A 15,277-nucleotide genomic window follows, 5' to 3' on the forward strand; every position below is an offset into this window, starting at 1 on the left:
AGTCCTTAATCAACCTGACCTTATGTGTCTCAGCCCCACAGTTCATTTTTATAGACACACTGGCAACCTGGTAGTCCTTGGATTCCAGGTGAATACACCGTATGCCCACGTATTTTCCAGGGATCATCTGGTGGGGGAGTGTGGCCCTTACCAGGGTCACCAAACTCTCTAGGTCCTGACACCAGTACCCCATTTATTGTTACGGGACATGCCTGTGGACCCTCAGTGGGCTGATAGTCCACATCGCAGGAGGGGTAGACATAGTAAGAACAGCACCTCCCAATGTTACAGTCCATCTGTTAGTAGGGAATAGGACGCCAGGCTATATAACCAGGACCATGACATCTCCAGACATCTCCAGCAGAGCAAGTCTTTACCTGCAGCCTTTGGCAAACCCTCATCGACCCCTTGGGATCGCGGACTACCCGCAGTGGTAGCTCTACTACGCCTCTTTTGGGATTTGGGCTCCCTCTGGGTACCCCATTATGGGAATGCAACACCACCCGGCTTTCTTAGGGACCTCTCAACCACCTGGTACCTTTCCACTAGACCAACCAGGTCATCTGCATTTCGAGGATCGCACTGGGGAACCCAGGTCTGCACCAGCCTTAGAAGGGAGTGTATAAATCAGTCCATTACAACTCGCTCTACCATCTGGGCTGGGGTGGAGGATTCCAGCTGCAACCACTTCTGTATCAGATACAGCAAATCGAAAATTTGGGAGTTAAGGGGTTTATCGTTGCAATACATCCAGTAGTGCATCCTTTTAGCTTGGACATACATAGTAACCCCTGTGCGTGTCAGTATATCAGTTTTTAGTTTGGCATATTCACGGGCATCTTGTACAGCCAGGTCATAATAAACCTTCTGGGGCTCACCAGTTAGATAGGGGGCCAGCACATCAGCCTTCTAGTCTGGCGGTAGTTTTTCCCGCTCTACTACCTGCTCAAAAACAGTGAAAAATGCTGCCCCATCATCTCCCAGGGTCATCTTTTGCATTGCTCATCTTACCGCTCTCTGGACGTATGAGTATCACCTGGACTAGGGGAAGCGGTTGTCGGTCTCCCACAAATGGCCTCTGTGAGCAACTCTATTTGTTGCTGTTATTGGAACTAGTCTTGTTGCTGTTGCTGTTGTTGGAGCAGCAGCTTGTGCTGCTGTATCTGTTGCATAAGCAGATGACTTTTCTTTTGCTGGGCTTTCACAAGTTGCTTAATCAGGTCTTCCATGTTGTCTGACATCGCTTCCTGGCTTATGGTCACCTTCACCCAGGATATATGGTTTTATCAACAGCTGTCACATGTGCTCCCTGGGGAAATTGCCTGCACTTCAAGCACCAACTGTGGTACATTGGCTCACTCGGCTGCACACTGAGGTAAACACAGGTACACTGTCTCTTTAAAATGTTCTGTTGGTTTATTAAACATGTGGCATAAACCAGCGTGAAGTGAAAATAAACACAGCCCTTCGGGCAAAAATAGGGTTTTAAATCAATGAAGCTAATAGCCTCCGTGAAACATATCTCCCCTCCAGCACTTTGCCAGTGACTTTCTCAAAGTACACATAGATATAAATTTTTGCAATGTAAATATTGAAAAAAAAAAACTTTTTCTTGCTTAGACTTTTCTTTTTAGATTTTTACTATTTATGTTTCACACCAATCACCTGGTAAATATATTATCTAGGTAATTATGGCCATTATGTGGATATCTAATATGCATAGTTTGTTTTTTGTTTTATATATATATATATATATATATATATATATATATATATATATATAGACTGTATATAGACTTTTTTTTATAATTTTTGTCATGGGGACTTAATATTTTGTATTACTATATACAGTGTGTCCATAAACTCATGGTGCACTTTTGACCAGTCACTGGAAAGCAACAAAAGATGATAGAAATGTGAAATCTGCTCCAAATAAAAGTAAAACTCTCCCAAATTCTTACCTATTCAGTTCCGGTTTATGTGGGCTCCATTTGTTGCCCTACACACATCCAAACAATAGTGAAGTTCTTGCCACACACGGTTAAGGACGTCTGGTGTAACAGAGTGAATAACGTCTGTGATTCTCTGTTTTAAATGATTAATGTCGTTGATACGTTCAATGTACACATGTTGCTTCACATAATTTCCGCGGGAATTCCGCAACTCCCTGCCGCGGGAAATAGGCTAGAATTCCGCATGCATAATTCCCATGATAAACTAGCGTTTTGCAAGCGTAATTAGCTTGCAGAATACTAGCGTTTTCCAAGCGGTCTGTAGCATCGCTTGGAAAACTGATTGACAAGTTGGTCACACTTGTCAAACATAGTGTTTGACAAGTGTGAGCAACTTTTTACTATTGAGGCTGCCTATGCAGCATCAGTAGTAAAATGACATAAAGTTAAAAATGATAAAAAAAATAAAAAAAATTGTGTTTTTCTCACCTTCTGGCGTCCCGCGCAGCGTCCCCAGGCCTCAGCGATGCTCCTGGCAAGTCCCGTTCCCAGCGATGCCTTGCGACAATGACCTTTGATGACTTAGCGGTCTTGCGATACTGTAGCGGTCTCTCGAGACCGCTACGGTATCGCAAGACCGCTAAGTCATCAAAGGTCATTATCGCAAGGCATCGCTGGGAACGGGACTTGCTGGGAGCATCGCTGAGGCCTGGAGATGCTGTGTGGGACGCCGGAAGGTGAGAATATCAACATTTTACTTCTATTTTTTACAGGGATATGGTACCCAGGGCCTGGAGGAGAATCTCCTCTCCTCCAGACCCTGGGTACCATCCACACCTTTTTTGAGCTTACTTTGCGCATGGTGGGCATAGCCACATGCGGAAAGTAAACGGAACAGTGCATTTCTATGTGTGCAGAATCCCCACGATTCCGCACAAAGAATGAGCATGCTGCGTATTTTTCCGCGGTGCGATTTTGCCGTGGAAAAATACGCAGCATTAGCACAGCATGTGCAGAATGCCATTGAATACAATGGGTTGCTTATTTTATGCATTTTTGCAGTGTTTACGCCACGTTCTCGTGGCGAAAAAACACGGCAAAAATGCATAAAATCTGCTGGAATTCTGGACGTGTGCACATAGCCTAAGGGCGTCAGATCCGAGGATCGTGGTGGCCATGGTTTGACAGAACTCCTGTCAAAAGTGCACCATGACTTTACGGACACACTGTATATATGTATCTATATACAGTTAGGTCCATATATATTTGGACAGAGACAACATTTTTCTAATGTTGGTTCTAGACATTACCACAATGAATTTTAAACAAAACAATTCAGATGCAGTTGAAGTTCAGACTTTCAGCTTTCATTTGAGGGTATCCACATTAAAATTGGATGAAGGGTTTAGGAGTTTCAGCTCCTTAACATGTGCCACCCTGTTTTTAAAGGGACCAAAGTAATTGGACAATTGACTCCAAGGCTATTTCATGGACAGGTGTGGGCAATCCCTTTGTTATGTCATTCTCAATTAAGCAGATAAAAGGCCTGGAGTTGATTTGAGGTGTGGTGCTTGCATTTGGAATTGTTTTGTTTACAATTCATTGTGGTAATGTCTAGAACCAAAATTAGAAAAATGTTGTCTCTGTCCAAATATATATGGACCTAACTGTATATCTATATCTATCTCTCTATCTATCTCTCTATCTACAGTATATATATATATATATATATATATATATATATATATATATATACAGTATATATATATATATATATATATATATATATACAGTATATATATATATACCAGGCCCGGTTTGGTAATATACCCAACTGGGCATTTTCCCGCTGGGCCGCTGTCATGAGGGCCAGCTGATGCGGCCACTGGCACTCCATTCTCGCCCTAGCATGAGACCTCCCCCGCCCCCTGCAGCCACTCACAGCGTCGCTTGCCTGCTCTCTTCTCTGTACACAGGACCTTTGATGAGGTCACAGGAGGGGAGGAGTCAGGGGTCACATGATCAAGAGCCTTTGTCCAGACCCCTGATCATGTGACCCCTGACTCCGCCCCTCCTGTGATCTCATCACAGGTCCTGTGCGCACAGTCCTGCCGCTTGGTGTCTGTAGGACTCAGCTGTGCTGGTTGTCATGGTGCTGGATGAGGGAAGTATGTGTGGGGTCAGGAGGGGTTTACAGGATAGATGTAGCAGAGCTGTGTGTGTACGAGGTGTACGGAGTGGAGCCGCATGTGTGTACGAGCTGTACGGAGCGGAGCCACGTGTGTACGAGGTGTACGGAGAGGAGCCGTGTGTGTACGCGGTGTACAGAGCAGAGCCGTGTGTGTACGAGGTGTACATAGCGGAGATGTGTACGGGGTGTACGGAGCAGAGTCACATGTGTACGAGGTGTACGGAGAGGAGCCGCGCGTGTGCGAGGTGTATGGAGAGGAGCCGCGCGTGTACGAGGTGTACAGACCAGAGCCGCGCATGTACGAGGTGTACGGAGCGGAGCCGTGTGTGTACGAGGTGTACGGAGCGGAGCGGCGTGTGTATGGGGTATACGGAGCGGAGCCGTGTGTGTACAGAGTGGAGCCATATGTGTACGGGATGAACGGAGCAGAGCCAAGTGTGTACGGAGCATACAAAGCGGGCTTTTTCCACGGACACAGGAGTACACGGAGGAGCCCCGAGGAGCATTTTAAAACTCGCACATGACGTTCCACCTGAAGTAATGTGCTGGAAGCTGACTGGAAATGAGATAATTTCATGAGGAGATTGTGATGGAACTAGGAATGCTTCAGATCCATCACAGTGTCCTCCTCGGACAGCGCAGGCTGCGGGATCGCCTTGGAATCAGGGATGCCGGCCATGTGAGCGGATTATGATATGTCCTGCATCGGGAGGCTCAGGTGGGCATTACAATGGGAGCTGGGCTGCTATAGTATCTTTATAGAATCTTTCTTTATTTTTTTCTCTCTGTTTCTTTCTTTCTCTGTTCTTTCTCATTCTCTGTTCTGTCTTTCCCTCATTTTCTCTCTCTAATCTTTCTTTTTTCTTTCTCTCTCTCTGTTCTTTCTATCCACTCTTTCTTTCTCTCTGTTCTTTCTTTTCTTTACTTCTTTCTTTCTCTCTCTGTCTCTCTCTGTTCTTTCTTTCCCCTCTTTCTTTCTCTCTGTTCTTTCTTTTCTTTACTTCTTTCTTTCTCTCTCTGTCTCTCTCTGTTCTTTCTTCCCCTCTTTCTTTCTTCTTTCTCTCTCTGTTCTTTCTTCTTTCTCTCTGTTTTCTTTTTTCTCTCTATCTCTGTTTCCTCTCTGCCTTAGTGCCAGTCAGTGTGCCCATAATGCCAGCCACTGTGCCCTCAGTACCAGTCAGTGTGATCAGCAGTGCTAAATGGGTGCGGTTGGGCGTGGGCATGGGTGTGACTAGTTGTGAAATGGGTGTGGCCAGGGCGTGGCCTAAAATATGCAGCTGCGTGCGCCGCAGCCTTTGTCCTTCTTTCCCTTCTTCAAAACTTGGGAATATGATAGGGGCAGCTATGACCAGGGGGTCTGGTTGCCCAATGGATAGCAGTTCTGCCAGGAATTCTGTCATCGTGCAAACAAAAGGGGACAGAACTTTGGGAGGAGTACTGTACCTAAAAGCAATAAATAGGACTGAGCTGAAATACTGGGCACAGCTCTGACTACATGTTATATAGTCGTGTTAATCTCCTCTCACTTCTTGTAACCTACAAGTGTCCAAAAATATTATATAGTCACCATGTGACTAGTGGGCCTCTGTAACTTCAAATGCCAGGGCTGAATTTTAGTCCCAGTCCGGCCCTGATATATATATATATATATATATATATATATATATAGACTGCATCTATATATACATACTAGCTGAAGAGTCCGGCATTGCCTGGGCATAGTAACCAACTGTGGTTAGTTACAACAAATTATAATGATTATATTGCACATAAAAAACATGCATCTAATCCTATCCTGTTTGATACTGACTGCTGAGCCATGTATCTAATCCTATTCTGTGTGATACTGTCTGCTGAACCGTGTATCTAATACTATTCTGTTTGATACTGTGTGCTGAGCTGCGTATCTAATCCTATCCTGTGTGATACTGTCTGCTGAGCCGTGTATCTAATACTATTCTGTGTGATACTGTGTGCTGAGCTTTGTATCTAATCCTATCCTGTGTGATACTGTATGCTGAGCCATGTATCTATTCCTATCCTGTGTGATACTGACTGCTGAGCTGTGTATCTAATCCTATCCTGTGTGATACTGACTGCTGAGCCGTGTATCTAATCCTATCCTGTTCGATACTGTCTGCTGAGCTGTGTATCTAATCCTATCCTGTGTGATACTGGGTTCCCCCTGCAGTCTGTGTCAGAGGGTGGTCTGTGTTGGCACGGTAATAAATTGTGTTATTTCCAGCTTTACAGAAGGGCGATAACACCATAGAAATGATAAGAATAATAGGCCTCAGTTACCACAACTGTCTACAAAGAAAACTGTTGCTGATAGCAACCAATCACAGCTAATTTTTCATCTTTTAAACAGCTCTGGGACAGCGTGGCGAGTTTTGAGTGGCGACTTTGCTGTTTCGACTTTTATGTGGCAAGGTTGGTGTATGTGTGGTGAAATGTGTGCTGAGGGTGGTATATGTGTTGAAGCACGTGGTAGTGTGTGGCGCATTTTGTGTGTGTTCGTATCCCTGTGTGTGGTGAGTATCCCATGTCAGGGCCCCACATTAGCAACTGTAGGGTATGTACTCTTTGGCACCATCGCTCTTATTCTTTAAGTCCCCTTTGTTCACATCTGACAGCTGTCAATTTGCCTCCAACACTTTTCCTTTCACTTTTTCCCCATTATGTAGATAGGGTAAAAATTGTTTGGTGAATTGGAATGCGCGGAGTTAGAATTTCGCCTCACAACATAGCCTATGATGCTCTCGGGGTCCAGACATGTGACTGTGCAAAATTTTGTGGCTGTAGCTACAACGGTGCAGATGCCAATACATACGTACACTTTTTCCCCATTATGTAGATAGGGTAAAAATTGTTTGGTGAATTGGAACACGCAGGGTTAAAATTTCGCCTCACAACATAGCCTATGATGCTCTCGGGGTCCAGACGTGTGACTGTGCCAATTTTTGTGGCTGTAGCTGCGACGGTGCGGATGTCAATCCCGGACATACATACATACACACCCACATTGAGCTTTATATATTAGATATATATATATATATATATATATATATATATATATATATACTAGCTGAAGAGCCCAGCGCTGCCTGGGCATAGTAACTAACTGAGGTTAGTTATAACAAATTATAATTATCCTCCATCCCATAGTCACGTGCCCATATACCCATCATACATATCCACCATCCCATAGGCCCATGCCCATGTACCCTTCATACATATCCTCCATCCCATAGGCGTGTGCCTATATACCCATCACACATCCTCCATCTCATAGGCCCGTGCCCATATACCCATCATACATATCCTCCATCCCATAGTCGAGTGCCCATATACATATCACACATCCTCCATCCCATAGTCCCATGCCCATATACCCATCACAAATCCTCCATCCCATAGTCCCATGCCCATATACCCATCATACATATTCGCCATCCCATAGTCAAGTGCCCATATATCCATCACACATCCTTCATCTCATAGTCCCATGCCCATATACCCATCATACATATCCTCCATCTCAGTCCCGTGCCCATATACCCATCATACATATCCACCATTCCATAGTCCCGTGCCCATATACCGGTCATACATATCCTCCATCCCATAGTCGAGTGCCCATATACCCATCACACATCCTCCATCCCATAGTCCCATGCCCATATACCCATCACACATCCTCCATCCCATAGTCCCATGCCTATATACCCATCATACATATTCGCCATCCCATAGTCGAGTGCCCATATACCCATCGTACATATCCTCCATCCCATAGTCCAGTGCCCATATACCCATCACGCATCCTCCATCCCATAGTCCCATGCCCATATACCCGTCAAACATATCCTCCATCCCATAGTCCAGTGCCCATATACCCATCACACATCCTCCATTCCATAGTCAACCATTATGACATCATAATGAGCAGCGGGGCTTGCAAACTATGATGACATCAGCGTCGCCATGGCAACCATTGTGACATCATAATGAGGGGCGGGGCTTGATACTCACACACTGTTTCCCCAGTATGCAAATAGGGGCATTATGACATCATAATGAGGGGCGGAGCTTGACGCGCACACACTTTTTCCCCAGTATGTAGACAGGGGCAAAATTGTTTGGTGAATTGGAAGGCGCGGGGTTAAAATTTCGCCTCACAACATAGCTTAGGACGCTCTCGGGGTCCAGACGTGTGACTGTGCCAAATTTTGTGGCTGTAGCTGCGACGGTGCGCATGCCTATCCCGGACATACACACACACATACATACACACACAGATACATACATACATACATACATACACACTTTGAGCTTTATATATTAGATATCTAATATATAAAGCTCAAAGTGTGTATGTATGTAGTGTATGTATGTGTGTATGCATGTCTGTATGTGTGTATGTCCGGGATAGGCATCCGCACCGTCGCAGCTACAGCCACAAAATTTGGCACAGTCACACGTCTGGACCCTGAGAGCGTCCTAAGTTATGTTGTGAGGCGAAATTTTAACCCCGCGTGTTCCAATTCACCAAACAATTTTGCCCCTATCTACATACTGGGGAAAAAGTGTGTGCGTGTCAAGCCCCACCCCTCATTATGATGTCATAATGCCCCTATTTGCATACTGGGGAAACAGTGTGTGCGTATTAAGCCCCACCCCTCATTATGATGTCACAATGGTTGCCATGGCGACTCTGATGTCATCATAGGTTGCAAACCCCTCCGCTCATTATGATGTCATAATGGTTGACTATGGGATGGAGGATGTGTGATGGGTATATGGGCACAGGACTATGGGATGGAGGATATGTAGGATGGGTATATGGGCATGGGACTATGAGATGAAGGATGTGTGATGGGTACATGGGCACGGGACTATGGGATGGCAGATATGTATGATGGGTATATGGGCACGGGACTATGGGATGGAGGATATGTATGATGGGTATATGGACATGGGACTATGGGATGGAGGATATGTATGATGGGTATATGGGCATGGGACTATGGGATGGAGGATATGTGTGATGGTAAATGGGCACGGGACTATGGGATGGCGGATATGTATATGAGCACGGGACTATGGGATGGAGGATGCGTGATGGGTATATGGGCACTGGACTATGGGATGGAGGATATGTATGATGGGTATATGGGCACGGGACTATGGGATGGCGGATATGTATGATGGGTATATGGGCACGGGACTATGGGATGGAGGATAAGTATGATGGGTAGGTGGGCATGGGACTATGAGATGAAGGATATGTGATGGGTATATGGGCACTCGACTATGGAATGGCGAATATGTATGATGGGTATATGGGCATGGGACTATGGGATGGAGGATATGTATGATGGGTATATGGGCATGGGTCTATGGGATGGCGGATATGTATATGGGCACGGGACTATGGGATGGAGGATGTGTGATGGGTATATGGGCACAGGACTATGGGATGGAGGATATGTAGGATGGGTATATGGGCATGGGACTATGAGATGAAGGATGTGTGATGGGTACATGGGCACGGGACTATGGGATGGCAGATATGTATGATGGGTATATGGGCACGGGACTATGGGATGGAGGATATGTATGATGGGTATATGGGCACGGGACTATGGGATGGAGGATATGTATGATGGGTATATGGGCATGGGACTATGGGATGGAGGATATGTATGATGGGTATATGGGCACGGGCCTATGGGATGGAGGATGTGTGATGGTAAATGGGCACGGGACTATGGGATGGCGGATATGTATATGAGCACGGGACTATGGGATGGAGGATGCGTGATGGGTATATGGGCACTGGACTATGGGATGGAGGATATGTTTGATGGGTATATGGGCACGGGACTATGGGATGGCGGATATGTATGATGGGTATATGGGCACGGGACTATGGGATGGAGGATAAGTATGATGGGTATGTGGGCATGGGACTATGAGATGAAGGATATGTGATGGGTATATGGGCACTCGACTATGGGATGGCGAATATGTATGATGGGTATATGGGCATGGGACTATGGGATGGAGGATATGTATGATGGGTATATGCGCATGGGCCTATGGGATGGAGGATGTGTGATGGGTATATGGGCACTGGACTATGGGATGGCGGATATGTATATGGGCACGGGACTTTGGGATGGAGGATGTGTGATGGATATATGGGCACTGGACTATAGGATGGAGGATATTTATGATGGGTATATGGGCACGGGACTATGGGATGGCGGATATGTATGATGGGTATATGGGCACGGGATTATGGGATGGAGGATACGTATGATGGGTATATGGGCATGGGACTATGGGATGGAGGATATGTATGATGGGTATATGGGCACGGGCCTATGGGATGGAGAATGTGTGATTGGTATATGGGCACGGGACTATGGGATGGCGGATATGTATATGGGCAAGGGTCTATTGGATGGAGGATGTGTGATGGGTATATGGGCACTGGACTTTGAGATGGAGGATATGTATGACGGGTATATGGGCACGGGACTATGGGATGGCGGATATGTATGATGGGTATATGGGCACGGGACTATGGGATGGAGGATATGTATGATGGGTATATGGGCATGGGACTATGAGATGAAGGATGTGTGATGGGTATATGGGCACTCGACTATGGGATGGCGAATATGTATGATGGGTATATGGGCATGGGACTATGGGATGGAGAATATGTATGATGGGTATATGGGCATGGGACTATGGGATGGAGAATATGTATGATGGGTATATGAGCATGGGACTATGGGATGGAGGATATGTATGATGGGTATATGGGCATGGGCCTATGGGATCGTGGATATGTATGATGGGTATATGGGCACGGGACTATGGGATGGAGGATAATTATAATTTGCTATAACTAACCACAGTTAGTTACTATGCCCGGGCAGCGCCGGGCTTTTCAGCTAGTATATATATATATATATATATATATACACAGTATATATACTGTGTGTATATATATATATATAAATGTATATAGATGCATATATACTGCATAAGTATATATATATAAGTAAAAGTATATTTATATACTTATTTTGTAGGCTGTGTTCAAACGTACCGGAACTCTAGCGGAAATTATCGCGAGAATTCTGGAATTCCATTCCGCGGGAAAATCGCATTTTAAATTCCCGCGATTTTCCCGCGGAAAAACTAGCATTTTGCAAGCGTAATTAGCTTGCAGAATTGCTAGCGTTTTCCAAGCGATCTGGAGCATAGCTTGGAGAACTGATTGACAGGTTGGTCACACTCTTCAAACAGAGTGTTTGACGAGTGTGACCAACTTTTTACTATTGAGGCCGCCTATGCGGCGTCAATAGTAAAAGATAGAATGTAAAAAATAATAATAATAAAAAAATATTGTTATTCTCACCTTCCGACGTCCAGCACAGCCTTCCCCCCTCTCTCCACGCTCCCGGTCCCAGTAATCCTTTGCGACAATTACCGCGATGACATCTGTTCTCGCGGGATTGCGACGTCTCACGGTCATTCGCGATGACGTCGCGCGAATGACCGCAAGACTTTGCGATCCCGCAAGAACAGATGTCATCGCTCGCAAAGGCTTACTGGGACCGGGAGCGTGGAGAGAGGCGGGAAGGTTGCGCGGGACGTTGGAAGGTGAGAATAACAATATTTTTTACTTTAAATTCTATTTTTCACAGGGATATGGTACCCAAAGCCCGGAGGACAGTCTCCTCTCATCCGGACCGCGCGATGTCATCGCGAATGATCGCGAGACGTCGCGATCCCGCGAGAACAGATGTCATCGTGGTAATTGTCGCAAAGGATTACTGGGTCCGGGAGCGTGGAGAGAGGCGGAAAGGCTGCGCGGGACGTCGGAAGGTGAGAATAACAATATTTTTTTAATTATTATTTTTTACATTCTATCTTTTACTATTGTCGCCGCATAGGCGGCCTCAATAGTGAAAAGTTGGTCACACTCGTCAAACACTATGTTTGACGAGTGTGACCAACTTGTCAATCAGGTTTCCAAGCTATGCTCCAGATCGCTAGCAATTCTGCAAGTTAATTACGCTTGCAAAATGCTAGTTTTTCCGCTGTAAAATCGCGGGAATTTAAAATGTGATATTCTCGCGGTAATTTCCGCCAGAGTTCCGCTACGTGTGAGCCCAGCCTTAGTGTCAAGTGTGAAGAGAAAATGAATGGCAATAAGGCAATAAATCCAGACGCCTGTGGATAGAGATTATATGCGGCTGATAACTAGCGGTCTTTTAGCTATAGGTATATTGTGCACAGCATTGGAAAATTACATCTTGTGAACGTCAAAAAGAAGAAAAGAGATGTGGCACTCACCCAAAGTCCTTTATTCAACCTTCATCGGTTTCAGATAAGGTTCAAGGGACAAGCAGGAAAAAAATGCATTCGGGGAAAGAACGGACGACGGCCGTTTCGCGTACTCAACGCTTCCAGAAGTCCAGGTTCCATCTGGACCCGTGAAAGCGTTGAGTATGCAAAACGGCTGTCGCCCGTTCTTTCCCTGCATGCCTCTTTTACCTGCTTGTCCCTTGAACCTTATCTGAAACTGATGAAGGTTGAATAAAGGATTTTATTTTACAGCTAACGGGTGAGTGCCACATCTCTTTTCTTCTTTTTTACTTTCTTAGGGTGTTTTTTCAAATGTTTTACACATTCTTTTTTTTCTTATATTTTTTGCATAATAAAATCCTAAAAGATCTCTGGGAATATTATTATTTTTTGTTCACTTTTTCCCCACTGTAAATGGAGCATAGGAGCCATAGTTACGGGAAAATACAGCCACCTGAACTTGGTGTCTCTCACACTGCTAATCTGGGTTTGCTAGGACACAGCAGCTCTGCTATGCTGGCAGAACCTGGTGGTCATCCGATCACCAGGTCCTTCAGAAGTATCAGCAATGCTGATGATTCTGTTTGATGCACAGACTTCACTAAGCGCTATGTGGCCATCAAAGGAGAAGACAGGAGCAGTAATAAACAGCTATGGTCTTCTTCATGGGATGCATGATGTGTGTTACAGCCATTGACTGAACCTGCTTCTGCCATACCGCAGAAGATTTAACCACGCACCAAACATTTATAATGACACAAGTTAAAGCTCAGGACCATGTGAAGTATATTTACAGCGCTTGGTCATTATCTGGTTAACAATTTAAATCAGATGGTCCTACAAGATAAGATCTGCTGTGATGTACTGACTGTATTGAAGAACATAAATTACTTGAATCATAAAGACTGTCCACACTCTTCCAACTTGGCAATGCAGAAGGTCTTGCTTCTTTAAGTCTTCTCTTGTGGATTCTTTGTGATGAGTAGCGGGGTTCTGGGGTACTAGTTTTAACTTCTGCATGGTTACTTGCTGCATCCTCACTCATTAGAGAGAAAGCAGAGTGGGATCTCTAAAGAAAGAAAATGAAATAATATTTAGGCATTTTAGGGTGCTTTTTTTCTTTTCGTGCAGCAATTGTAGTAAAACTAGATAATTTTTCTGCTATTTTTGAAAATCATGGCAAAAAAAGTGACACGACAACGATGCTTGAACACAAGTTAAAGTTTTATGCAACATACATTAGTCTCTATTAGTAAGTCTAGATCTTCTTTACTATCCAGTAGCACCAGGACGTCATGAAGACTGCCATTTTGCAACCTCAGACACTCTTATTTCCTGCTAATATCTGATATTGTTTAATATTTCATCTTACATTATACAATAGATGTTACTAAAGGCTACTTTTATAGGAAAAGGTTTCCATTCTACTGTATCCAATGTGAACTCATAACTTCCAACTGGCCCTAGAGACATCATACTGTGTGTAGGAGCATTAGACTGTGTGAAGGAGCTGTCAGGATATAATTGGAGCATCATACTGTTTGGAGGGACATGAGGGGGCATTATACTGTATGTGGGGGCCTGTGGGAGCATTATAATCTGATGGGTTGTGGGACCATTATACTGTGTGGGGAGACTGTGGGGGGCATCATACTGTCTAGGAAGAAATGTGGGGATATTATACTGTGTGGGTGAGATGCAGGGCATAACAGTGTGTGGAAGGACTGTGGTGGCATTATACTGTGTGGGAGGACCGTGGGGGCATCAAAATGTGTGGAAAAGCAATGGGGGTCAAACTATGTGTAGTGGGCAATGGGGGCCTCATACTATATTGGGGGCATTGTGGAGAAATCATTCTGTGTGTGGGAGCCACTGTAGGGAATTCATATGGTGTGAGGGGACTGCAGTGGCATTATAGTGTTTGTTTGTGTGTTTGCGAGTAGGGTGGGTTGTGAACATCATGATGTGTATGGGGGATTTTGGCATCATACTTTAGGTAGGGTCATAGGGGCATCATAATGTATGTTAGGCTATAGGGGCATCATAATGTATGTGAGGGGGCATCATATTGTGTTAAGGGGGACTGTGGAAATTATAATGTTTGAAGGTGCATATTGTGTATGTTGGGCATTGTGTGGTCATCATAGAGTGTATGGTAGGTACCATGGTGACATGCTCTGCGGGGGACACTGTGGGCATCATACTGGATAGGCGAGCGCTGTTTGGGCAACAGAATGTGTGGTGGGCGCTGTGGGTGTATAATACTGTGTGATGGAGGTCACCGTGAATATCATACTGTGTGTGGTGGGCACTGTGTTGGCCATGACAGCAGTTTCGTACTACGTTGGAACACTAATGAGTTTAGTGTATAATATAAACAGCCATGACTCCTCACCGTCTGTGTGACTCCCCGTGCACTTTCCTGTATATATGTTTTATGTGTAATGTAATGTGATATTATGTATTTGTGTATGTTGTCCTTTAAATGTCTGTGCAGAGTTAGAGACAGGCAATAGTTAAAAGGGGGCTGGACTTGCAGCCACAAGGGGACAGGAAGCCGCTGCTCCACAGAACTGCCTGGGACTCTGGCCAGGGCAGATGTGATTGTCAGACGGGACACTGCCAGACCCCCAGGATGGGAGAGGTCTGTTGCCCCAGACTCAAAGCACTCCAGGGACTCAACAAGGGTCCCAAGGATCAAAGGACTGAGGATTACGACATGGGCCCCTAGGAATCAGGA

At 45.0% G+C, this 15,277-nt stretch overlaps 1 protein-coding gene across 2 annotated transcripts in view; it reads right to left on the bottom strand.

Annotated features, from left to right (window-relative positions):
• MYRIP (myosin VIIA and Rab interacting protein) overlaps positions 1-15,277 on the bottom strand; it is an 811,455-nt gene that overhangs the window by 157,969 nt on the left and 638,209 nt on the right. For both annotated transcript variants that reach the window (XM_073550109.1, XM_073550108.1), the window contains exon 9: positions 13,429-13,606. In XM_073550109.1, coding sequence (XP_073406210.1) covers positions 13,429-13,606 — 178 coding nt within the window. The remainder of the gene's footprint in view (positions 1-13,428; positions 13,607-15,277) is intronic.

The sequence above is a fragment of the Dendrobates tinctorius genome, unplaced genomic scaffold (genome assembly GCF_039654945.1).
Source record: "Dendrobates tinctorius isolate UK_male_01 unplaced genomic scaffold, ASM3965494v1 ptg000162l, whole genome shotgun sequence".
NCBI classification, from domain to species: Eukaryota; Metazoa; Chordata; class Amphibia; order Anura; family Dendrobatidae; genus Dendrobates; species Dendrobates tinctorius.